General features: G+C 35.6%; 4 protein-coding genes across 5 annotated transcripts in view; 2 read left to right on the forward strand and 2 right to left on the reverse strand.

The window, feature by feature from the left end:
• The window catches only part of Taf5 (TATA-box binding protein associated factor 5), an 81164-nt gene extending 74829 nt beyond the window's left edge, over positions 1-6335 (reverse strand). The window contains exon 1 of the mRNA XM_066388950.1: positions 6330-6335. The gene's annotated coding sequence lies outside the window, so the exon portion shown is untranslated. The remainder of the gene's footprint in view (positions 1-6329) is intronic.
• LOC136408178 (organic cation transporter protein) lies at positions 214-13331 on the forward strand. The gene is made up of 5 exons (XM_066389037.1): positions 214-614; positions 6198-6309; positions 10805-11011; positions 11817-12135; positions 12188-13331. Exons 1-5 carry the CDS (start codon positions 572-574, stop codon positions 13142-13144), a joined length of 1638 nt encoding a protein of 545 aa, XP_066245134.1. The 5' UTR covers positions 214-571; the 3' UTR covers positions 13145-13331.
• A 972-nt stretch (positions 13332-14303) lies between these two features.
• On the reverse strand, positions 14304-16377 carry sra (RRM_RCAN_like domain containing protein Sra). 2 transcript variants are annotated; one of them, XM_066389549.1, is made up of 5 exons: positions 16208-16377; positions 15009-15233; positions 14720-14955; positions 14490-14664; positions 14304-14434 (listed from the first exon to the last, which is right to left on the reverse strand). In XM_066389549.1, the coding sequence occupies exons 2-5, from the start codon at positions 15205-15207 to the stop codon at positions 14370-14372; spliced, it is 675 nt and encodes a 224-aa protein (XP_066245646.1). In that variant the 5' UTR covers positions 15208-15233; positions 16208-16377; the 3' UTR covers positions 14304-14369. The 2 variants fall into 2 exon arrangements, with proteins under 2 accessions (XP_066245646.1, XP_066245636.1); XM_066389539.1 differs by having other exon boundaries at positions 15009-15296.
• A 290-nt stretch (positions 16378-16667) lies between these two features.
• On the forward strand, positions 16668-19401 carry LOC136410714 (serine/threonine-protein kinase haspin homolog). The gene is made up of 5 exons (XM_066393009.1): positions 16668-17131; positions 18156-18332; positions 18386-18653; positions 18707-19005; positions 19058-19401. The coding sequence occupies exons 1-5, from the start codon at positions 16863-16865 to the stop codon at positions 19260-19262; spliced, it is 1218 nt and encodes a 405-aa protein (XP_066249106.1). The 5' UTR covers positions 16668-16862; the 3' UTR covers positions 19263-19401.
• Positions 19402-20357: the final 956 nt, after the last annotated feature.

The following is a 20357-nucleotide window of genomic DNA, read 5'->3' on the forward strand; positions in this document are numbered from 1 at the left end:
AAACAAAGGTTCGACACTTGGGGAACGATGCCCATTGCGTCTAAACAAAATTATATTGTCCACTGATTATCACATAGATAAATTTTTCTCAGATTAGGAGTTCTTATCTTAAATAAACCCAATTCATTTTTATGACCCAGATTTTAGTTTATTTATAATAATATTGTGACTCTCATGGAGTACTGAATGGAATAGATTTGTTCTCTGTGAAAAATTTGACGGTTAATAACCTATGGTGTAATGCACTAAAAAGTGAAAGGAAAAGTAAAACGGGATCAATGGCAGAAAGCGCTCTCCTTACTTAATCGGTTTTAGCTCAAAATAAGTCTTTCTATACTGCATTTAGGTATATCGTCAAGTAACAGCGCAATCGCGGATTGCCGCATAAACTCAGAAAGTAGAATATACTACAGTTTCTGTAGATACGTAAACGAGTATCGTGTAAGACACTTTTCCCACTGGCAACGTGCTCGTGTTGAATGCGTACGTTTTTGACGTGGATTTTGGGCTAAAAGGCATATGGAAAAGGGAGAATTAAAGTGAGTGACACTGTGAGAACCAGCAGTAGGAGATGGAAGGAGCACACGATATTGATGCCCTTATGGGTCACATGGGTTGGTATTTCACAGATATACAATGAGAGTCCCAACGGTTTGTTTTCATCTACTTCAAATTGCAAGGTCAAGGGGGAAATTAAAAATATGTTCACAGTAAAAAAGTCGATATTTAAATTCCCGGTAAATGACTAAAAGTAGGAATTTCCTATAAGTGGATTATTGCGCTTAGCTTATATAAATATACGAGAATCTGCGATAATCGAACAAGAAAACGAAAATATATTTAACAGTAAAAGGGAGACCCTTTTAGTACGTGTTTTTCCTATTCTGTATATGAAAGATTTTCTTCGTTGTTTATTTCCTTTTCTGGTTCTCTGTAAATTCAACTTTATGACCTTTTTATTGGTTTTCGTGGTTTTTATTTTTTCATTATTCACAAGCGTATAGGGAGGACAAATTTCGATATTTATATAGCAAATCGCGGTTGCTATGGAAGATAGAAAAGTTAGCACTCTTGATATCTTATCGGTATTGTCAAACAAAATCGAATTTCAAAAGTTTTGTTTTTTAGTTCTATTTAACCAAATACAATCCCGTACGAACATTCGTTACGTTTCTATTTAATTAAGCTTTAACTTCGAGCAAACTGTTCGATTTGTTTTCCCACATTTTCACTTGAAATTTGATCTTTTTCGCGAACGAAACGGGAGGAGGCGCGGAGACACCATTAATACTGACAACCGAAGCGCTTTTGTTTTGCTTTCAAAGCCTTCTTGACAAAAAAATGTCACTCCCTCATGGCGATGAAGCGACGAAGAACCTTTTTCGATAAATTCTTAAGATTTACATATTTATGTTAGTTACATGAATATAACTGCTACATTTTTCGACAGTTTTTAAGATTCTTGAGATAATCATAAATCGCAATTTATGTAGCAGTTTGGAATCGAAATGTCATGAAATAGTCAATTTGGAAGATTAAAAAAAGTTAAAAATCGTCCCCTAGCACAGCCGTTTTTTAATTTTGGCATACTTCTAGTTTCCAGTGGCCTATTTAAATTTTTTTGAGCTTCTGTAGATAACGATAAATCATATTTATGTAGTATTTCATGCGCTTACAATCTTTAATTTAACAGTTAAGTAACTTTAAAAATCGGCCTTCTTTTAATTTTCATCTGATACTCCAGTCACATGGCCCTGGCATGCCTCTGGGTTCCACTGCGTTGTTTTAAGAATTTTCCGCAACTCTCCAAGATCAAAATGTGCAAAATCCATTGGCGCACGTAGGCAAAAATATGCACTCAGGAGGAATTTTTTTTCATTATAAAAAAACTTAATAATTTTTATTTTGAGTATGTCGCTGGTATTCAACGGAAAAAGTCAAACATTTTTATTTCTGGTGTGCATCTTGCAGGGATCAAAGTGACTGAGAGGAATTTTGTTTCATTTTAAGACGGTCTGGAATTTTTCAGTACTCCCCTGGTTATAAACAGAGCAAGTTGATTTTTTTATTTTTTGTTCTGCAACTTTCGAAAATTAAAATGTGCAAAATTCATTGGCGCACTTCGCCCCAAACGAGCGATAGAATTTTTTTACGCCAAAAGCCAAAGCTCTGAAATTAGTTTTGCCCTATTTAGGACAAGACAGTTTTGGTTATAAGCATGGTACGCCTCTGTTTTCAGTAGACTGTCTTAATGTGATGATATTGAGTAGTTTATAAGCGTACAATATACGTTTAACAGCATCTACCGAATAATCGATTTTGCCCTCTGGCACGCCTCTGCCTTCAACTGTCTGTTCCAAGATCCAAGGGATAATTACAACACGAATTTTTTAAAAGTTCATAGGCGTAGGTGGACTCCTTAATTTGACACCAACAAACTCTTTAAAATCTTCTATTTAAATTCTTATAAATTATCCAGGATTTGGTTCTGGCACGCTTATGGTTTCGACTAGATTGCAATATTTCAAACAACACGTCTTCATTCACGAGTACATTGACGTACTCTCCTCACTTTAACGGCATTAAATTCTTGGGATTAACTTATAGACGGGTACGGTGTGCAGTTCACTAGCAAAAATTCATCAAAACCTTGTTAATGACTCTGTATCCGGCGATATGCCGCAAATTTTGATAACAACTCTGTTACGGAAATTAGAAAATAATGATAATTGCTTGGGTAATCTTGATGATCCAAGGGTACCAGAGTACTAAAGGTTCACTGTGTGACAAGCCAATCTGAACCATCACTTATAAGCATTTACTTAGCGGTTTTCCGAGACTTTTAATTACATATTTACCAATGCATGGTCCCAAAATTTAAATGGTAGCAGAGGCGCTTCATTTTAGGTTTCATCGTAGGGGATCCCAAGGCTAAAAGAGGTCTCGGTCGTTGTAGTGAAATTAACTCGAATAAACTATTCTTTATACTAATAAGTTTTATGCTTACACTCTCTCGAATACCATCCAGGGACCATAACCATGTACTTGACACCGTTACAGTACTGCCTCAGCAGTTATATGACCGAAACCATGCCCCCCTTTGCTAAGTCGGGGCCCTTTACATAGTATACAGACTGACTCAGAACTATGAGATCAAACTTCTAGGGATTATTTAGAGCAACAATAGAAGATCTCTAGGTATAAAAACCCATGTGCGGAAATGTCGGTCAGTTTTATGCAGGAATGTATTTTATCGAGTTTTATGACATTTCATTTTAATTTGTTTGTACAAAATAATACTAGAGTAATTGTACAAAATATCATTCTTGAACGTGAATGCACCTCTTTAAACGGAGTACATGGTTCCTGCGGACTTGGATAAACATTTAATAATCGTTTTGAACGACTTCCAATGCCGCAGTAATTCATACAATCATGTCTTGCTCTATTTCCACTGGTTTCATAAACCAGAGACTTTACATATCCGTACAAAAAAAATTATATAGGTGTTAAATCGGGTGACCTAGGGGGCCACGGCAGTAGACCACTTCTGCCGATTAAATATTGTCAGAAATGACGACCCAAATACTGACGAACTTGAATAGAAAAGTGTATAAGCGCACCATCATGTTGCAACCACATTTACTGTCGAACGTTTGATGGGACGTTAATAAAATGAATTGACTCGATGAAACACATTTTAGCACATAATTTTCTTAAAGCGTCATAAGGCCGCTGCGCTTTAGGAAGACATTTCCGGACATAGGTTCTTATACACAAATGTCTTCTATTGCTGCGTTGAATAATCCCTAGAAATTTGATTCCATAGTTCTGAATCACCCTGTATAGAGGAATCTCCTATTCTTAGCACAATTCATTTATTTCCTGCTCTGTCGATCCCTTAACCCATGAGCAATTGTAAAGAAATGCTAGATCAACTAACACCTTTACCTAGAAATATTCAATAAATTAAGTTCCTTGTGTTCACGTAAACAAGGTCGTCGGCCGAATTATTTGCTGCCCTCCACATAGGTCTCTTAAATGAATCAATAGGCGGGCACACCCAGTAGAACTGATGAATATTGAGTTACCTAAGTTGAAAGGTATAATTTACATGTTAATGATCGAATACATAAACAGAAAGTTTATGCCTTCGGTAATACATAACAATAATGCAATATTCTGAGGTAGTGAAGCGCAGAAACATTTATTAACTTAGAAATTGGAGGCCTCTTATACATAAAGCTTGTTGGTCAGACTGATAACGACACATGGTATGTCTGGTAGATGAGAGGAACCATCATTTAAAACGAATTTGAGATGCTCATTAGTACTATTATCACCTGCATGAAGACATGTTTTCCAAAGCACATAGTAACAAGAAACAGATCTGCCTACTCTTTATCTCATTGGTTTACCCTTTGCCCGGTAACTCATGATAAGGTCACCAGAAGATGAGAACAAACAATGTTTTTCTGTGGGAAATGAAAGTTTAACTTCGATTTCAATGTTATCTGAGTAAGAAAGCAAGTTTGATAAGGCACAATCCTCTTCAAATGTAACCAATTTCTTTGGCGCATAGAACGCACCACAAATACACCAAGATGCACTAATAGTGACCTGATTACACTTTGTGCTAAAATTAAAATTCGTGGGTTTATTTCCGAAATAATTAAAATATTCCACAACGGTGAGTTTGTGCCAGCTGAGATTCCCACGGGTGCCAATATTAAGTGGTTTTTGAGATCCCAAATGAGCCATATAGCGTATCAATTTGAAAATGAACCACCCTTGATATTTCGATCCTTATAGAAAATACCTAAATATGCAAAAATACATCGATTTTATTTTTAAGGGGAACATTCTTTAAGTCAGTTTCATATTAAATTTTATGCTCCATTAGCGGGGGTGAAACCTACCACTAAAATTTTAAATGGGAACGGGGGTTGAATTATATTTCATTTAAAAGGTCTTTCAATTACCTTTTTAAATATACCTGTCTTTTAATTGAAAGGTTTTCGAAAAATCATGCCCAAACCGTAAAAAAGCTCAGATATCAACTCTATTGCAGAAAAATTGTTTATTAATTCTTTAAGTGTTCAAAACGCTATCCGTTATTTTATAAAAAGTAATAAAGTCTGTATTTAAACTCCACTGTAACATTCACAAAAACTTCTACGTGGATTTCCCTGCACGCAGCTGCACGAGCTTCTTCTCTTCAATCCTTCCAAATCTTGAGGGATTTTTTAAACAACAGATTTAAAATGCTCCCATAGGAAAAATCCAGAGGCGTTAAATCGGGCGATAGCGGTGGCCACTCAATTAGTCCTCTTCGATCAATCCATTTGCCAGGAAAACTATTCTGTAACCACTGCTTAATAGGAAGAAAATAGCGCGGTGAAGCTCCATCTTGTTGAAAATGCAGAACATCTTCCTGTAAAACGCCATTATCAGCCTTTAACTCGAAAAATAAAATTTACAATAATAAATAATAATTTAACAAAAACCTCAAGAATTCTATTGTCCTTTTTTAACCGAAGAGTCTTATTCTTACTGTTTTTTTCTACAAGTGGAATATTTGGATAAACGCATTTACAAATACAAATAAAGAAATAAAATCCAAAATAATCTTCTGCGGTTTATAAAACCCAGCCTTAAGATTTAGAAGGATTAGAGAGAAGAATTACAGCTGCACGTAAGGAAATTCAAGTAGAAGTTGTGAACATTAGAGTGGAGTTTGAAAACAGACTCTAGTAATGTTTAGAAAATAACAGACAACATTTTGATCACTTAAAACATTAAGAAACAATTTTTCTGCAACAGAGTTGATACCTGAGTTTTTTTACGGTTTGGACATGATTTTTCGATAATCTTTCAATGGAAAAAAAATCAGGTACATTTAAAAAGGCAATTGAAAGACATTTTAAATGAGATATAACTCAACCCCCGTTCCCATTTAAGATTTTAATGGTCGTTTCCACCCACGCTAGAGGGTACATGCAATTTAATAGCAAACAGACTTAAAGAATATCCCCCTTGAAAATAAAATCGACATGTTTTTGCATTTTTACATATTTTCTACAAAGACCAAAATATCGAGGGTGGTTCAGTTTCAAATTGGCACGCTGTATATGAAAACCCATTAAAGAACAAATTTTCCTATCACTTCATTGGTGCCTACAATCACTATTTTTCAGGTGATTTTGGTAAATACCAAGCATGGCAATTCTCGTTGCATATCTTATCAGCCGTAACTGCAGGGCTCAACATGTTATCATTGGTCACAGTGGCTGCTGTTCCTGAACATCGGTATGTAACTGCAGCGAACGTTTATGTTTTTCATTTCCTGTAGATATACAGGGTGATTTTTTCAGATTTTAGTCGAAAAAGTTTGGGAAGTGATAGAAGTTTTGGCAGCGAAAAGAAAAGTTCACTTGAACTTGGGCGATCGAGGGATTCGTTGTGCGAACACAGGGTGTCAAGCTTCCAAAATTAATTTTGATTATAACCAAAATATTTTTTGAGGAATTTAAGAGAAATTTTGAGCACATCCGCAGCTTTCGGGCCTGCACAATTAGCCTTCCTACTTCACGCTGTTGATCCATAGGGAGGCTATTTATCTGGGACAGGCCCCCTTTAACCCCCCAATCTTTTTTACGACACGACACTGATCGATCATATTACGAAATTTTATTTCTTGGGCAATTCAGAAACACCTTAAACTCTGCTATTTTTTTCGTATCCGTATCGGTTTTCGGGCTGTTTGGGAAGAAACTGAACAATGCATGATGTTTTTCCTACGTTACAAAGGTGAGATGACGACTTAGCCGCAAGAATTCACGAGTTGAAGGTCACTGAAGTAGGAAAATTTGACCGCAAGCAAATCAATGTGGCACATGTCGAAGTTCAACCTTTTGTAGAAGAACTCGGCTATAACAAAGACGTGTTGTAACGAACGCTCGGTCATAACAAACGAACGGAAAAATCCCGTCCAAGTTCCTACGAAGCTAATTTATTTTTATTCGATTGTAACAAACTCAGATGTAACAAACACTCGGTTAAAACGTACCATATTTGTTATTTTTTGGAGCTTTGAGCTCGACTATAACGAGCCGTGGGAGATGCTGCTGTGAGCAAGCTGCTTCGAAGCTCGCTCACAGCAGCATCATTGCTCATTGTTGAAGGCAATAAAACAAGGATTATAATGTAAATCATTTAGAAGTATAAAATATCCAGTATTTATTGCGCATAATGGACTTGCATGTGTTTAGGTTTAGTTAAGACCCTTAATCAACCACTCTTCAAGCATACGCAGTTAGCGTCAGCCGATTCTTAAACTCGTAGCTGTTTATATTTTGGTTGAGAAGAAACAGAATTAGATTTAAGCGAATAAACCAAAAACTAGAACATTTCTGATTTTGAGGAAATTAACTTAAATGAATGTGACATGATTGATGAACAGGTGGAAGTCGCTGAATTTCACAATGATATTAACATTGTTCGAATATCTGCCAATGATCGATATAAAAACGGTTCGAGTGATGAGGAGAAAGTTGACGGAAATGATGAAGTTTTAATCCCCACAACTCAGGAGGCTCTTTCTGCTTTGAAGATCGCAACAAATTATGTAGAAATGACTTATTCAGAAAATGAAAACTTTTTAAATGCGACAAGTCTTTTGCAAAACAAAATACTTCAGGAGATATTGAAAAACCAAAAAGTGCAGAATCAAATTACGGGCTTCTTTTTAACCTAAACTTAGATTTTATTTAAGATTTTTTTCTTTTTTTTCTCATTTAATATACAGTATGTCCACAGATAGAGGGCTCAAGAGGACAAAAAATGTCGTTTTTCGACAAAAAGTAATTCCCGATAAAAGTCTCTTCTTCTTGAAAAAATACGATTTGTGAAGATAACTTTGAACTTTTTTATACAGGGTGCCCAAAAATTACGAATACATGAAATACTATCAAGAGTAAACTACCGTTATTTCTGATTTTGGAGCAAAATAGCAAATAAAAAACAGATTTCGAATCCTACCCAAAGTTTACATAAAAAATTTTAACTGAGTATTTCAAGTTTTATTTTTCTTTTAAAATTCAAACAAATTCTAATTTTACCTTTTTCACCTCATTTCACGTATTCACAACAAGCATGACAATAAATGTCACAACATTAAATTTGAGAAATGCATCGAATACGGGGGAGGCGTGTTTGAATAAGTAATATCTACTAACTTTTATTTTAAATTATTTGTAAACTATTTTGGAATAGTGGAATTTTGTATGTAAACTTTGGATAGGACTCGAAATCTGTTTTTTATTTACCATTTTTCTCCAAAATGAGAAATAAATCTAGTTTACTCTTGATAGTGTTTCATGTATTCATAGTTTTTGGGCACCCTGTATAAAAAAGTTCAAACTTATCTTCGTAAATCGTATTTTTTCGAGAAGCAGAGACTTATCAAGAATGACTTTTTGTCGAAAAACGACATTTTTGGTCCATTTGTCCTCTTGGGCCCTCTATTTGTGGACATACTGTATACCTACAGTTAGTCTCATGAGTATTCGTACTCTATTGCTTCTCTATTTTAAATTACTGTTATTAATTTACAATGAACGATTTGAAACTGGTACCATCACAAACCTACTTTCCAATTAAAGGGCTTTTAAACTCATATGTACTTTCTTGCAAATTCAAATGTTTATATGGCGAAAATGTAATTTTAAGGAAATAAGAACAAAATGAGGCTCACAAGAGTATTCGTACTGCAACTGTCTGTTATGGGTTAAATCAAGATGATAAGAAATTTAGCCTGTCTTAACTTGTTTGCGGCATAATACGAACGATTACCAATATAGACATATCGATTTGTTAGTCTTTAGGAGATACTAGTAAAAATGGGGAAAAAAAGTAGTGAAGTTTCATTAAGTGATAGGAAGTTAATTCTTAAATGGCACACTGAAGGTAAAAGTTATTTAGAAATTGCGAATTTAGTGGGCAGAAGTAAATCTACGGTACAATATGTTATAAAAAACGTTAAGTCAAGTGGAGATATTTGCAAATAACAACAAAGGAGGCCCGAAGAAACTTACTCCTTACGAGGAAAAAGCAGTTATTAAGGAAATAAAGAAGAATCCACAAATTAGTGGACCCAAGTTAGCAGTATTCGTCTTAAAATACTTCAAAAAAGAAGTATCAGCAGAAACATGTAGAAGAATTTTGAGAAAGAACGACTACAATGGGAGAATTGCCAGAAAGAAGCCATTTATTAATAAAAGGAATCGAATGAAACGTTTAGAATTTGCAAAAAAATATATCGACAAGGATATTAATTTTTGGGAACAAGTAATTTTTACTGACGAAAGTAAATTCAATTTGTTCAATTCAGATGGACGAACAATGGTGTGGAGAAAATCAAATTCAGAGTACGAATTAAAAAATTTAAAAGGAACCGTAAAGGATGGAGGTGGTTCCGTCATGGTGTGGGGTTGTATGTCCGCAAATGGTGTTGGTGATTTGGTTTTTATTGAAGGAATCATGGACAAAACATATTACCTAAATATTTTACGGAATCACTTGGCATCAAGTGCTACAAAATTAGAGTTACAACATAATTATTATTTCCAGCAAGATAATGATCCAAAACACACGGCTCATATTGTGAAAGAATGGATCTTATATGTATAATACGCCACATACCTTGGCAACACCACCCCAAAGTCCCGATATCAATCCTATAGAACATTTATGGTCAGAAATGAAAAGAAGATTAAAAAACTACGAAATTGATAGCAAAAAAACATTAAAAGTAAAACTTTTGGATATTTGGAATAAAATTGAACCAACATATACGAAAAAATTAGTTAGTAGTATGCCTAATCGGCTTAAAAGTATTATAAAATCCCGGGGAGGTCCAACAAAATATTAAATAATAGAAAATAAACTGATCTTTTAGTATAGTTTTAGTAGGTACGAATACTCTTGTGGGTGTGATTTTGTTACTTATTATACTTAAAATTATATTTTGTTAATAATACTGTTTATCTTCAATAAAGTTTATAGGAATTGGGCTTTTTACACGCCCATAAAATATTTCTACTAAAAAAAAAATTGTTGAAAATTACTTATAAAAAAGTATTTTTATTTTTAAATCTGGAATCAATAGGGTACGAATACTCATGAGACTCACTGTACTTATTACAACGAAAAATTATATAATTTGGCATTTGGTTAAAATAGAAATTTCGAATCAGCCAGCTTTTTTCCTCAGTCGCCTATAACGAACGTCAGGCCAAGTCCCTTGAAGGTTCGTTATTGCCGAGTTCTACTGTATTTGACGTTTCGCGTGAGCGCAATAAAACTTATTGCCGCACGCAATCAGTGGACCTGACACGTGCGAAAAATTGGCAGCAAAAATGTTTCAAAATTAAACAAGAAATTCAAGTTTCCTGAAACGAACGGTCAGTGGCTTGGCCCAAAAAATGGGATGATGCAAGGGTGCCTGATCATCACCCTGGAGATTTTCCCGATGATGCGCAGCAGGCTTGTCAACCTAGCTGCGCAGACTGTAAAGATCTGCCAAACATTTCAATGCAGTATCTCACAAACTGAAGGAGTTATGGACAAAAAAACTAGACAAAAAGTGAAATATTATCGCCCTGTATTTCGGTAGCAAAACTTTAAACCCTACAAAGTCACTTGAACTTGTCTTTTTATTTTCCCTTTTTTAAATTTTTACTTCTATCGTCACTTAAACTTCCCCATTAAAATCTCAAGCACCTTGTTTCGATGTTGTGTGCAGGTGCTGGATACCCGGAGAAAACGGGACAAATTTCCAAAACGACCCTTTGATTTCGACCCATATCCCCTACAAAAACGACAAATGGGACACTTGCCATTTGATTAATATCACCCAAAACGAGACCTACAAGTGCGACTTTTGGCTTTATGACAGCACGTACTATAAGTCATCCAGAGGGATTGAGTGGAACTTTGTGTGTGATAGAAGGTAAGCATTGCTCCATCTCAAGGTAAGATTTGGTCTTGTAAGTTGAACACCCGCAGATAAATAAGAGTGTTAAAAATACAGGTAGCAATAAAATTGCAAATAGGACTAATTTAATCAACGTATTTGGGCCTAAAGCCTTATTATCGACAACCAACAACACGCTTACTATCTGGAAGTAAATAAGTTTTACCTGCGAGTTGCTTCGAATATGCAGGAAAACTACTCAAAAATAAATAAATGCTCATTTTGTATGCTTTGAAATATTAAGACTTACCTGAAATTTGCTCAAGAATTCAACACTGAAGCCTTGAAGAATAGGTACGATCTATAGAAGGGTACTGATACCCAGTACCGGTGTTATGGGAGGCAAAGCTAGGCAGCGAACTTTCCTGGTCAACGCTTTTTCTTGGGGGAAAGGGGGCGGTGATTAAAAATCACGTCCAGGCCGCCAGACTTGCCAAGGCCGGCCCTGCTAATATTAACAGTGCTGACTGTCTAGATTGAGTTAAATGATCAGGATCATTTCTTAGAATTGTATAGAGCTTAAAATGAAGATGACGTAGTTACCTTTGTGTTTTGTATCTTCTAGATCTCTTGAGGAGTCATTGGTTCAGGCTAGATCATTCATGATGGGGTTTCTTTCGGAAATATTCGAATTTAAACTTGCTTTGTAACAGCAGGTCATGAGGTGGTTCTCTACATTACATACATTATTGGTGGCATAGAAAACAGTTCCCCAATTAGCTCAAATTGCCTCATGTAATTTTACATTTCTGAGATATTGAACGATATTTTCCTGCATCAGGTGGATGGGTGCTGTCGCCCAATCCATGTACATGTTCGGGGTTTTTACTGGAGCAGTCACCCTCGGGAACATGGCAGACAAACATGGGCGAAAACCTGTCTTTTGCTGGTCAGCCTTGATGCAACTTTTCTTGGGAATTGGCGTGGCTTTTTCCTCCAACTACTACGTTTTCATCCTGATACGATACTTGTACGGCATTTTTGGATCTGCGGGCAGCTACATTCCAGGATTCGTGCTGACCATGGAACTTGTTGGTCCCAGCAAACGCTCTATGTGCGGCATATCGTTCCAAGCTGCTTTTGCTTTTGGTATTATGTTGGTAAGGAAGCTCCTCACTCAGCAAGCATCATAATAATGAAAATAATTTTTAGGTGGCGGCATGGGGTTATATTATTAAAGATCGATTTACCTTGCAAATCATTTATGGGTGTCATGCCCTATTGTTAATAGGGCATTTCTGGGTGATGGACGAGTCGCCCAGGTGGCTGTGGGCCAATGGACGCAAAAAGGAGTCTGCAACTATTATTCAAAAAGCTTTGAAAATGAATGGAAGCTCTGAGAATATTGATCCTTCGAACTACGAGGACAAAGCACTAGAGCAGCCGGAAGAGCGAGTTGAAAGAGAGAATTCCGCTGGGATGATGGACTTATTCAAGACACCCAGACTGAGAAAAATGACTCTCAATGTGTGCCTTGCATGGTTCGCCAACTCTCTTGTGTACTATGGATTATCATTCAACACTGGAAGTCTTAAGGGAAATCCTTATTTGATCCTGTTTGTGATGGGAATTGTAGAAATTCCCAGTTACATCATCACAGTCTACGTCATGGATAAATTGGGCCGAAGGTCTATAACGGCAGCCAATATGATTGTAGGAGGTTTGTGCTGTATAATTGCAGCTAACCTCACAATGGGCAGCAGCACCTCCATATGGTTTGTCTTCAAAGGGAAATTCCTCATTGCCAGCTCTTTTGCAGTTATCTATAACTATTCAGCAGAATTATTCCCCACAGTGATACGCAATTCCGCAATGGGGCTCGGCTCAATGTGTGCGAGAACCTCTGGAGCCCTAACCCCTCTCATAATCCTTTTTGATTCTTTCGACCCAAAACTTCCTTCAATGATTTTTGCGGTCATATCTTTAATTTCCGGATTTTTATGCCTGTTCCTGCCAGAAACTTTGAACAAAGCCATGCCGCAAACTATTGAAGATGGGGAGAATTTCGGAATTGGGGACACGTGCTTTACGACCTGTTGTGGTGGGGGTAAGACCCTAAAGGAACCTGCCGAGTTGCCTATCGATGAAATGGAACCTTTAAAGACGTGATTTTTGTTTGTGTAGATTAAGAAATCGCCACTAGCAAAGTACCTATTTATATAATTTGCTCAACAGATGTTTGAATGAGTCAGGGGGTTGTGGATAACTTTTGTATGTAAATTGATGTATGAGACAGGCAAACATCATAACGAAATGTATTTATATTATAAAATAAACGAGATGCAATTTAACATAACCTTGATTAGATTTAATATGTACGATGGAATATCTACATAATCGAAATGTTAGAAGAGCGCTCGCGGGCTGCAATATCGCCTTGAAAAAAGTGATCTCTGTCTGAGGGTCTGTTTATAAAGTTGAAGTTAAGGACTAACTACAAGCCATAAATGTTAGAATATCGATTACAAAAATATTGTCAATAGGGCGAATTTTTGCATATTGGCAGTAGTTATATTGCAGCGACGACACGGCATTATGCATTAAAGCAAAATGCAAACGTATTTGTTATATTTACACAGAACAACCACATTTTCAAGTTTCCATTAGAATAATAATCTACTTAAGAAGGAAACACTCTTTAATGTTACTCCAAAACTGCAAAAATGGAAGCTTGAAAATGAGCACTTAATTCATATTAAGTCAGGCCGCTAATAACTAATAGGAACTAAAAAAATATTCAAAATAAATTAACGACAACACAGTGACAGTACAGCGAGGACCTAAAGCCTTAAGCTTAGTATGAGGTATAAATAAGGATAGGACATGTTATATGAAAGCTGCTTAGAACTTTATCAGCACCCAAAAATACAACAATATACAGAGTGTCCTGTTTGAAAAATAGATCCCTTAGTCCCTGCGACTTTAGATCCAAACTGTATGAACATGAATTAATACCTAAATTTACCCTCCAACTTTGAACAGTTTGAGGTCAAATGTCCTCTGAATCTCTGAGTAACTCTACCAATGTTTCTTTCAAACGAAGTAAACATAAGTATTGTAATTAACTATTAACTTACATCCCACTTCATACCAATAATTGTAAAAATCCAGACAAGCCAAAGGAGGGAACAAAGATTTAATTAAACCATAAATCTTCAGAATAAACAAACCTTTGTCAATACCTTTTACCTTAATTTCTTCAGCTGCTGACAACAAACTCGAAACTACTGAAAGGCTAGGAAGCGGGATTCAAAGGAAAACGAAGATCCACATACGTAAAAATATCAATATTTACAATGCGGTAACATTACATCTAGCTGTGTAAAACGCGGAATTAAATACGATTCGGACAGGTAGTGTGAACGATTTTAGGTTTAGCACCTGTGTTGCTGTTTATACCTAGAAATTTAATCTTCGTGACAGAATAAGTAGCAAAATATTACCGAAAACTTACCTAAAGCTGTATGAACAACAATACTTGGTTGTCCAGGAGTGGGGGGATGTAGTTCATGCGATCCCCCCGGAGCTAAAGTAGCCAAAGCTGCCAATAGGTCGTGATTTATAATAGGTTCTCCTTCAGGATGTGGTACCCAGTCTAGAGGGGGTGATGCAGGAGGAGATATAAGGAACTACAACCGAACACTAACGTAACTGAGAACCATTTGAGATCATCTAAGAATATACCTGTTTGTATGGTGCCGGTGGTTGTAAAGTCGAATTTTTAACTGGAGTAACTGGCTGAGCAAAATAACATGTAATAATAGAGTCCTGGAATTTATACTGATGCAGCTGGATTCTAGCTGTAGCAGCCGCTAAAGGCGTCGTGAAATTGACTCGCAATCGTCTAAAGCTCTTGAGCCATTGAAATGTGACCTCTGGATCATACAGCTTAAATAAATCCTCAAAGTCTCGTTTTTTCTCTAGAATACGCAAATTACTGTGATATACATACCAAGACTAGAAAATAACATACCAGAGGAACTGAAAACTGAGTCATGGATATTTGTTACTATGAGAGATGAAGGGAGTCCATCCAATTCATCATCTTCTGAGTTGAACTGAGATTCATCAATGTCTTGTTCAGGGAGCAAGTTAGGATGGACGTTTGGAAGTCCATCTTGAGCATTGATGATAATGTCTTCATCATTTATTTCTTCGTTACACTTGGCCATTATGAAGAAAAGTGTGCAGATGAAGCCTTGAAGAGATCACAACAATATGCTTCTTTCTATGACCTTCATAGAAAATAGAACTTTCCTCCCTCATTTGAGGGAAGAAAACTGAGGTTATTAACTGAATACTGAACCAGTTTTTTAGTTACATGATCACATAAATGTTCTTGTGCCATGTAGCTTGCTACCAATGCCTATATATTTTATGTATTTTTGCCTTTTGATGCCAAAGTTAATGCCAAATCTGAATCTAAAGTAAGGTTGGTACATGCAGCTTTACTCTGTGGTTCCCCTGAATGCAAATGGGTGATTTTAAGCCAATCATGATATTCCAAGAAAAAAGAGAGATGTCTCAAGGAAGAAAGAAGTGAAAATAAAAAGTGGTCTTAGAATATGAGACTTCTACCATCTGAACAAATTAGAATGTTCCAATGTAGCTCTGAACTACTCAAAATTTCAAAGCAACTGAAGAAACAATTATAATAATTAAACTCAGACATGGCTGTAATTTGTTTGAAATGAATGAATTCAAAATAACTAACATCTGCAAATACTTAAGTTTCCCTTGGCAGAGAGTGAATGAATACCCATATCGACACCCATACTTGCTTTGCTTCTAATCAAGTCAATAGAAGCCACATAAAATCAAATGAACAACAGAATCCTTACTTAAATGTGAACAGATCAAAGTCATGGCAAATTTATACAGACGATAATAACCATGGAAACGTTGAAATAAAGATGAGATATCAGTTAGTCCCACCATTTCGAAGCAAATTATGTTCCTTCTACTTGGGTATGGGAGTTTTGACCTTCAAAAATCTTAAACACTTGATTAGTACCATTTAACCACAGAAATAAAATGTAAAATGTAATTTGCTGATGTAAACTAGCTTAGGGGCTAAGGCTACTATTACAGGGAGGCACAGCAAATCCAATTTGTTCAATTGTTGAACAAGTTATGAAAAGAAATAAACAGTAAAGTAAAACGGAATTTTACCTAGTTCGAGATTCTACGTTGTTTGATGTTGGAAATTCCTGAATGTCGACACTTATATTATCTTTAAAATACAGCTAAACAAACTTTATGATCCATAATTCATAATTAAAAAATTTGTTTATGAAGGAAAATGAAAACGATTAAATTTAAAACGTCATCTTGGATAGTTGACATCGACAAAGCACCTGTTAGTGCCAGCTAAAGTGATTTCTTGTCAATTTTGAGTACTCTGAGCAGCAAGATACTGCTCTAGATACACTGCAATGTCAACCGCATTCACTGAGAAGTCAACAGTGTAGCGCGTCGCTGCAATTTTCCAATAGTCCTAATAGCCTCGTTTAACCTCTTCAGGCAGCGCTTTTAGCTCGCCTTAGTAGCCCAAATTCTGACAGTGAAGCCTTCAAATCCTTCAATTTCCCTGTTTTAAGGAGTGCTTGTGTTTTGTTCTCAGATATTTTTTTTCGAAATCGACGGTGATTCATAGTTTGTTCATCCCCGTTGTAAAATTATTACGCAGTATTATAAAATTTTCCAATTAAATTAATAGACCCTAAAAACTCCACATTACAACTTACAAGTTCAGTTACTGTATCTCTTGTAACTACGTTTCTGGTACGACCCGGATTAGATACTCTTTGACTTTTCTCCCATTTGCATGCAGCTACTCAACAAAGACCAACAACTGCCAAAGGAGATTTGTATGTTTAATTACGAATCATTGTCTGGTTATGTTGAGAACTCTCTCCGGCCAAAAGTCCTTTCCGACTATTTGGAAGACTGTTTCGGATGTTCATCGATAATAAACTCCAAGAACAACCAAGGTTCCGTTTACCAACACCTGCTCTCCTTTATAAAAACACATTTTGTAATATCAGAATATCCTCAAGTACATCCTGCATATTTTCAAGAATGTTACCCCAAAAGGTAAGAAAAGCAGATATTCAATAGTCTCAACATCATAAAAGTAATCCTTTGTTTTCAAAACGACTTTCATAAAAAAAATTTAGTTAAAATGTGGAATCTAAGCCACAAATTTTTTTACTGGGTGCATTACCTAAGTTTCACTCCTAAGGGTATCCCCAGAAACAAAACTTAAAATATATATATTAAACAATAAAAACCTGAATGCATAATCCACTTAAATACTTCATTTTTTATCAATCAGATACCCTATTGTAATTGTAAATTGCAAACTATTGGATGAGATGCCTAATTGAAAACCTCATTGATACAAGTGAGACTGGAATCATTTTTGGACTTGTCAATTTTTAATTGCTTCAAGATATCCATCATTTTCACCTTTTTTTACTCACACACAACCTCCGCCTTGTTGTCACCTAGGCCAGTTGAGTCATGTTGATTAAACAACAGATGATTAATGAAAGCTAAGCTAATTTTCTGTATACCCCTCCTCCAATTGTTATTCAAACAATTTAATTATCATTTATTTCGTCTTTCTATACTCACAAACAACCTCCACCTTGTTGTCGCCTAGGCCAGTTGAATCATGTTGATTAAACAACAGATGATTAGTGAAAGCTAAGCTAATTTTCTGTATAACCCTACTCCAGTGATTATTCAAACAATTTAATTATCATTTGTTTCTTGTCACTATACATGTTTTTGAGAAGGAATATGCCACTGTTTAAAACCAATGTTAATATTTACTACACAAATATAATGTAGATGGACCAAAAATAGGGATTGCCTAAGATCTCACAACTCCAAACTTTTCAAGATTGGAATATATTACTGGGCAATTGGACTCTATCAATGTCTTACTGCTGAATTAAGATATATATAAAAGATTAAGAATATATTTTAAATTTGGCTTTTGATGATGCCCTTATGGGCAAGACTTAGATAATGCATCTAACAAAAAGATGTTTGACACTTGAGTATGGGTTTTAATTGAAAATTTTTGCAATATTCAATTCTTTCTCTATAGTTTAACTCAGAATTGTCACAAAGTGGGAGAAGGACTTTATGGAGAGGTTTTCCTCTTCAGAGATCCATCTGGTGGCACTACTGTCATGAAGGTGATTCCCATCGAAGGTACCCAAACAGTTAATGGAGAGTGTCAGAAAAAGCTCAAGGAAGCTTTTCCAGAACTCTTAATTGCTACGTAAGTTTGAATTTATTAGTCTTTTCACAAATGTTATTAGCAATATGATTTAGGGAATTAAGTGATCTACGATGCAACAGAATTAATCAGACCAGTTCATTCATTGAAGTTAAGAATATCAGATGTGTTCAAGGGAGATACCCAGAAGAACTTTTAGAGCTATGGAATTTGTATAAAGAGAGCAGAGGTTCTATTAATGATTCCCCTGAAATCTTTACTGACAATCAGCTCTACCTCATCTTGGAGACCAGTTATGGAGGCTGCGATATGGAATCTTTCATTTTTGACAATGCAGCCCAAGCATTTTCTCTGTTTTTACAGGTAATTAGCTTTCTAAATTATATTTTTTAACTCACAAAAACTGTTCTCTTTAGGTTGCTTTTGCACTAGCTGTAGCAGAAGAAGAGCTTCAATTTGAACATCGTGATTTGCACTGGGGTAACATATTGCTTTCCCGCATCCCCACTGATGAGAAAATTACATTTAAACTAGAGGGCAAAGAAATAAAAATAGGTTCTTATGGGATTAAAGCCACAATAATCGATTTTACAATGTCAAGAATCACAGCTCATGATGTTGATATTTCTACAGATTTGGGCAAAGATTGTGGCATATTCAAAGGGTCCCATGACTATCAATTTGAAGTCTACCAATTGATGAGGAGCAAGAATGGGTAGGTAACTTTAAAAAATGCAAAAAAGAGGCATTAATATTTATTTATTTAGAAATGAGTGGAGCCATTTTGAGCCCTTCTCAAATATCCTTTGGCTCAGCTACATATTGGACAAGACAATAACAGCCTTGAATTACACCGACACTACCTCAAAGCTGCATAAAAAATACCTGAACAAACTGAAGGAACTTAACCTGGAGGTTTTGGGCTATGATTCCGTGAAAGGTTTCGTTCGTGACATGTTTAGCAATAAATAATTCTAATGAAGGTTTTTATATGCAAATTGTATAATTTGTGGTTTCAGTGTATCAGAGTGCCTAATATTTTTATAATAACACTTTTAATCATGTTGTAATTGTTCCAGTGCTGTTTTCAAGATTAATAAACTGTTGTTTGACAATTATTATTATTTTGTTAAAGGGGTGATAATATTTACGTATTAATTATGGGGACTAGGAAATCAAGATTCATGCTTTGAGATAATACGTGTATAGTTGCGCTATAGTTTGGGAAACATTTATCCTCTATCTAGCCAAAATATAATATTCTCCCACGTCACATTAAAATTTTTTTATCAATGGCGGATCTAGTGGTAAGTTATTTCATCGATTAGCTCTGCGTTGAGGCTAAATTGAATGTTGAAGATTATTTGTAACAAACAAAATATACAATGAAATCGAGATTGTCATGCTGAAGCTCATAAAGAATTACGATGAGAAATATTTTTCAAATCTTAAGGTAAAGAAGAAACACTATAAAGATTATTCATTCGCCATAACGTCCAGAAGATTTGGAACGAATAAAAAAATTAATTCCAATACTAAACTGTTCCACAAAAAGATAGCTCCACACATGTTTTTTGGTAATTTACGAAAGTGTTTAAACTTTTCTTAAGTTTTTCTTTTGTATCATGTTTGTTGACCAAAAATATTAGGCTTTGCAAAGAACCATTCATATCCGCTTCTTTATACCGTAATAAAGTATACTAAACCGAAAATCGGCTTCCACATAATGATAGCTCCACTTTGCTTTTGTAACTTATCGATGTGTTTTTGTTTATATTGTTATTTTTGACAGCGTAAAAAACTGTTTTGAAAGATCGTGTTCGGTTTGGTTCAGTATTTGTTATAATGGGACGTGGTCCGTCTTTAACTGAGGTGGAAAGAGCAGATATTTTGACTCATCATCGTTATGGACGCTCAAATCGTTGGATCGCTCGTGAAATAGGACGTAATCATCGAGTTATTAATTCTTTTTTGAAGGATCCGGTCTCTTACGGTACGAAAAAGTCCCCAGGACGGCCGAAAAAGCTTAATGCCCGTCAGAGAAGACGTATCATTAATGTAGCTTCA

The sequence above is a fragment of the Euwallacea similis genome, chromosome 1, assembly GCF_039881205.1.
Source record: "Euwallacea similis isolate ESF13 chromosome 1, ESF131.1, whole genome shotgun sequence".
Taxonomy (NCBI): Eukaryota; Metazoa; Arthropoda; class Insecta; order Coleoptera; family Curculionidae; genus Euwallacea; species Euwallacea similis.

Coding starts and splice junctions, on each gene's coding strand:
- LOC136408178 (XM_066389037.1), top strand. CDS start 572: ATGGAAGGAGCACACGATATTGATGCCCTTATGGGTCACATGG. Junction 11,012..11,816: donor AACTTTGTGTGTGATAGAAG/GTAAGCATTGCT, acceptor TTCCTGCATCAG/GTGGATGGGTGCTGTCGCCC. Junction 12,136..12,187: donor TTGCTTTTGGTATTATGTTG/GTAAGGAAGCTC, acceptor AATAATTTTTAG/GTGGCGGCATGGGGTTATAT.
- sra (XM_066389549.1), bottom strand. CDS start 15,207: ATGGCCAAGTGTAACGAAGAAATAAATGATGAAGACATTATCATCAAT. Junction 14,956..15,008: donor CTCAGTTTTCAGTTCCTCTG/GTATGTTATTTT, acceptor TGCGTATTCTAG/AGAAAAAACGAGACTTTGAG. Junction 14,435..14,489: donor TGTTGTTCATACAGCTTTAG/GTAAGTTTTCGG, acceptor TTAAATTTCTAG/GTATAAACAGCAACACAGGT.
- LOC136410714 (XM_066393009.1), top strand. CDS start 16,863: ATGCAGCTACTCAACAAAGACCAACAACTGCCAAAGGAGATTTGTATG. Junction 17,132..18,155: donor CAAGAATGTTACCCCAAAAG/GTAAGAAAAGCA, acceptor CTTTCTCTATAG/TTTAACTCAGAATTGTCACA. Junction 18,333..18,385: donor CCAGAACTCTTAATTGCTAC/GTAAGTTTGAAT, acceptor AATATGATTTAG/GGAATTAAGTGATCTACGAT.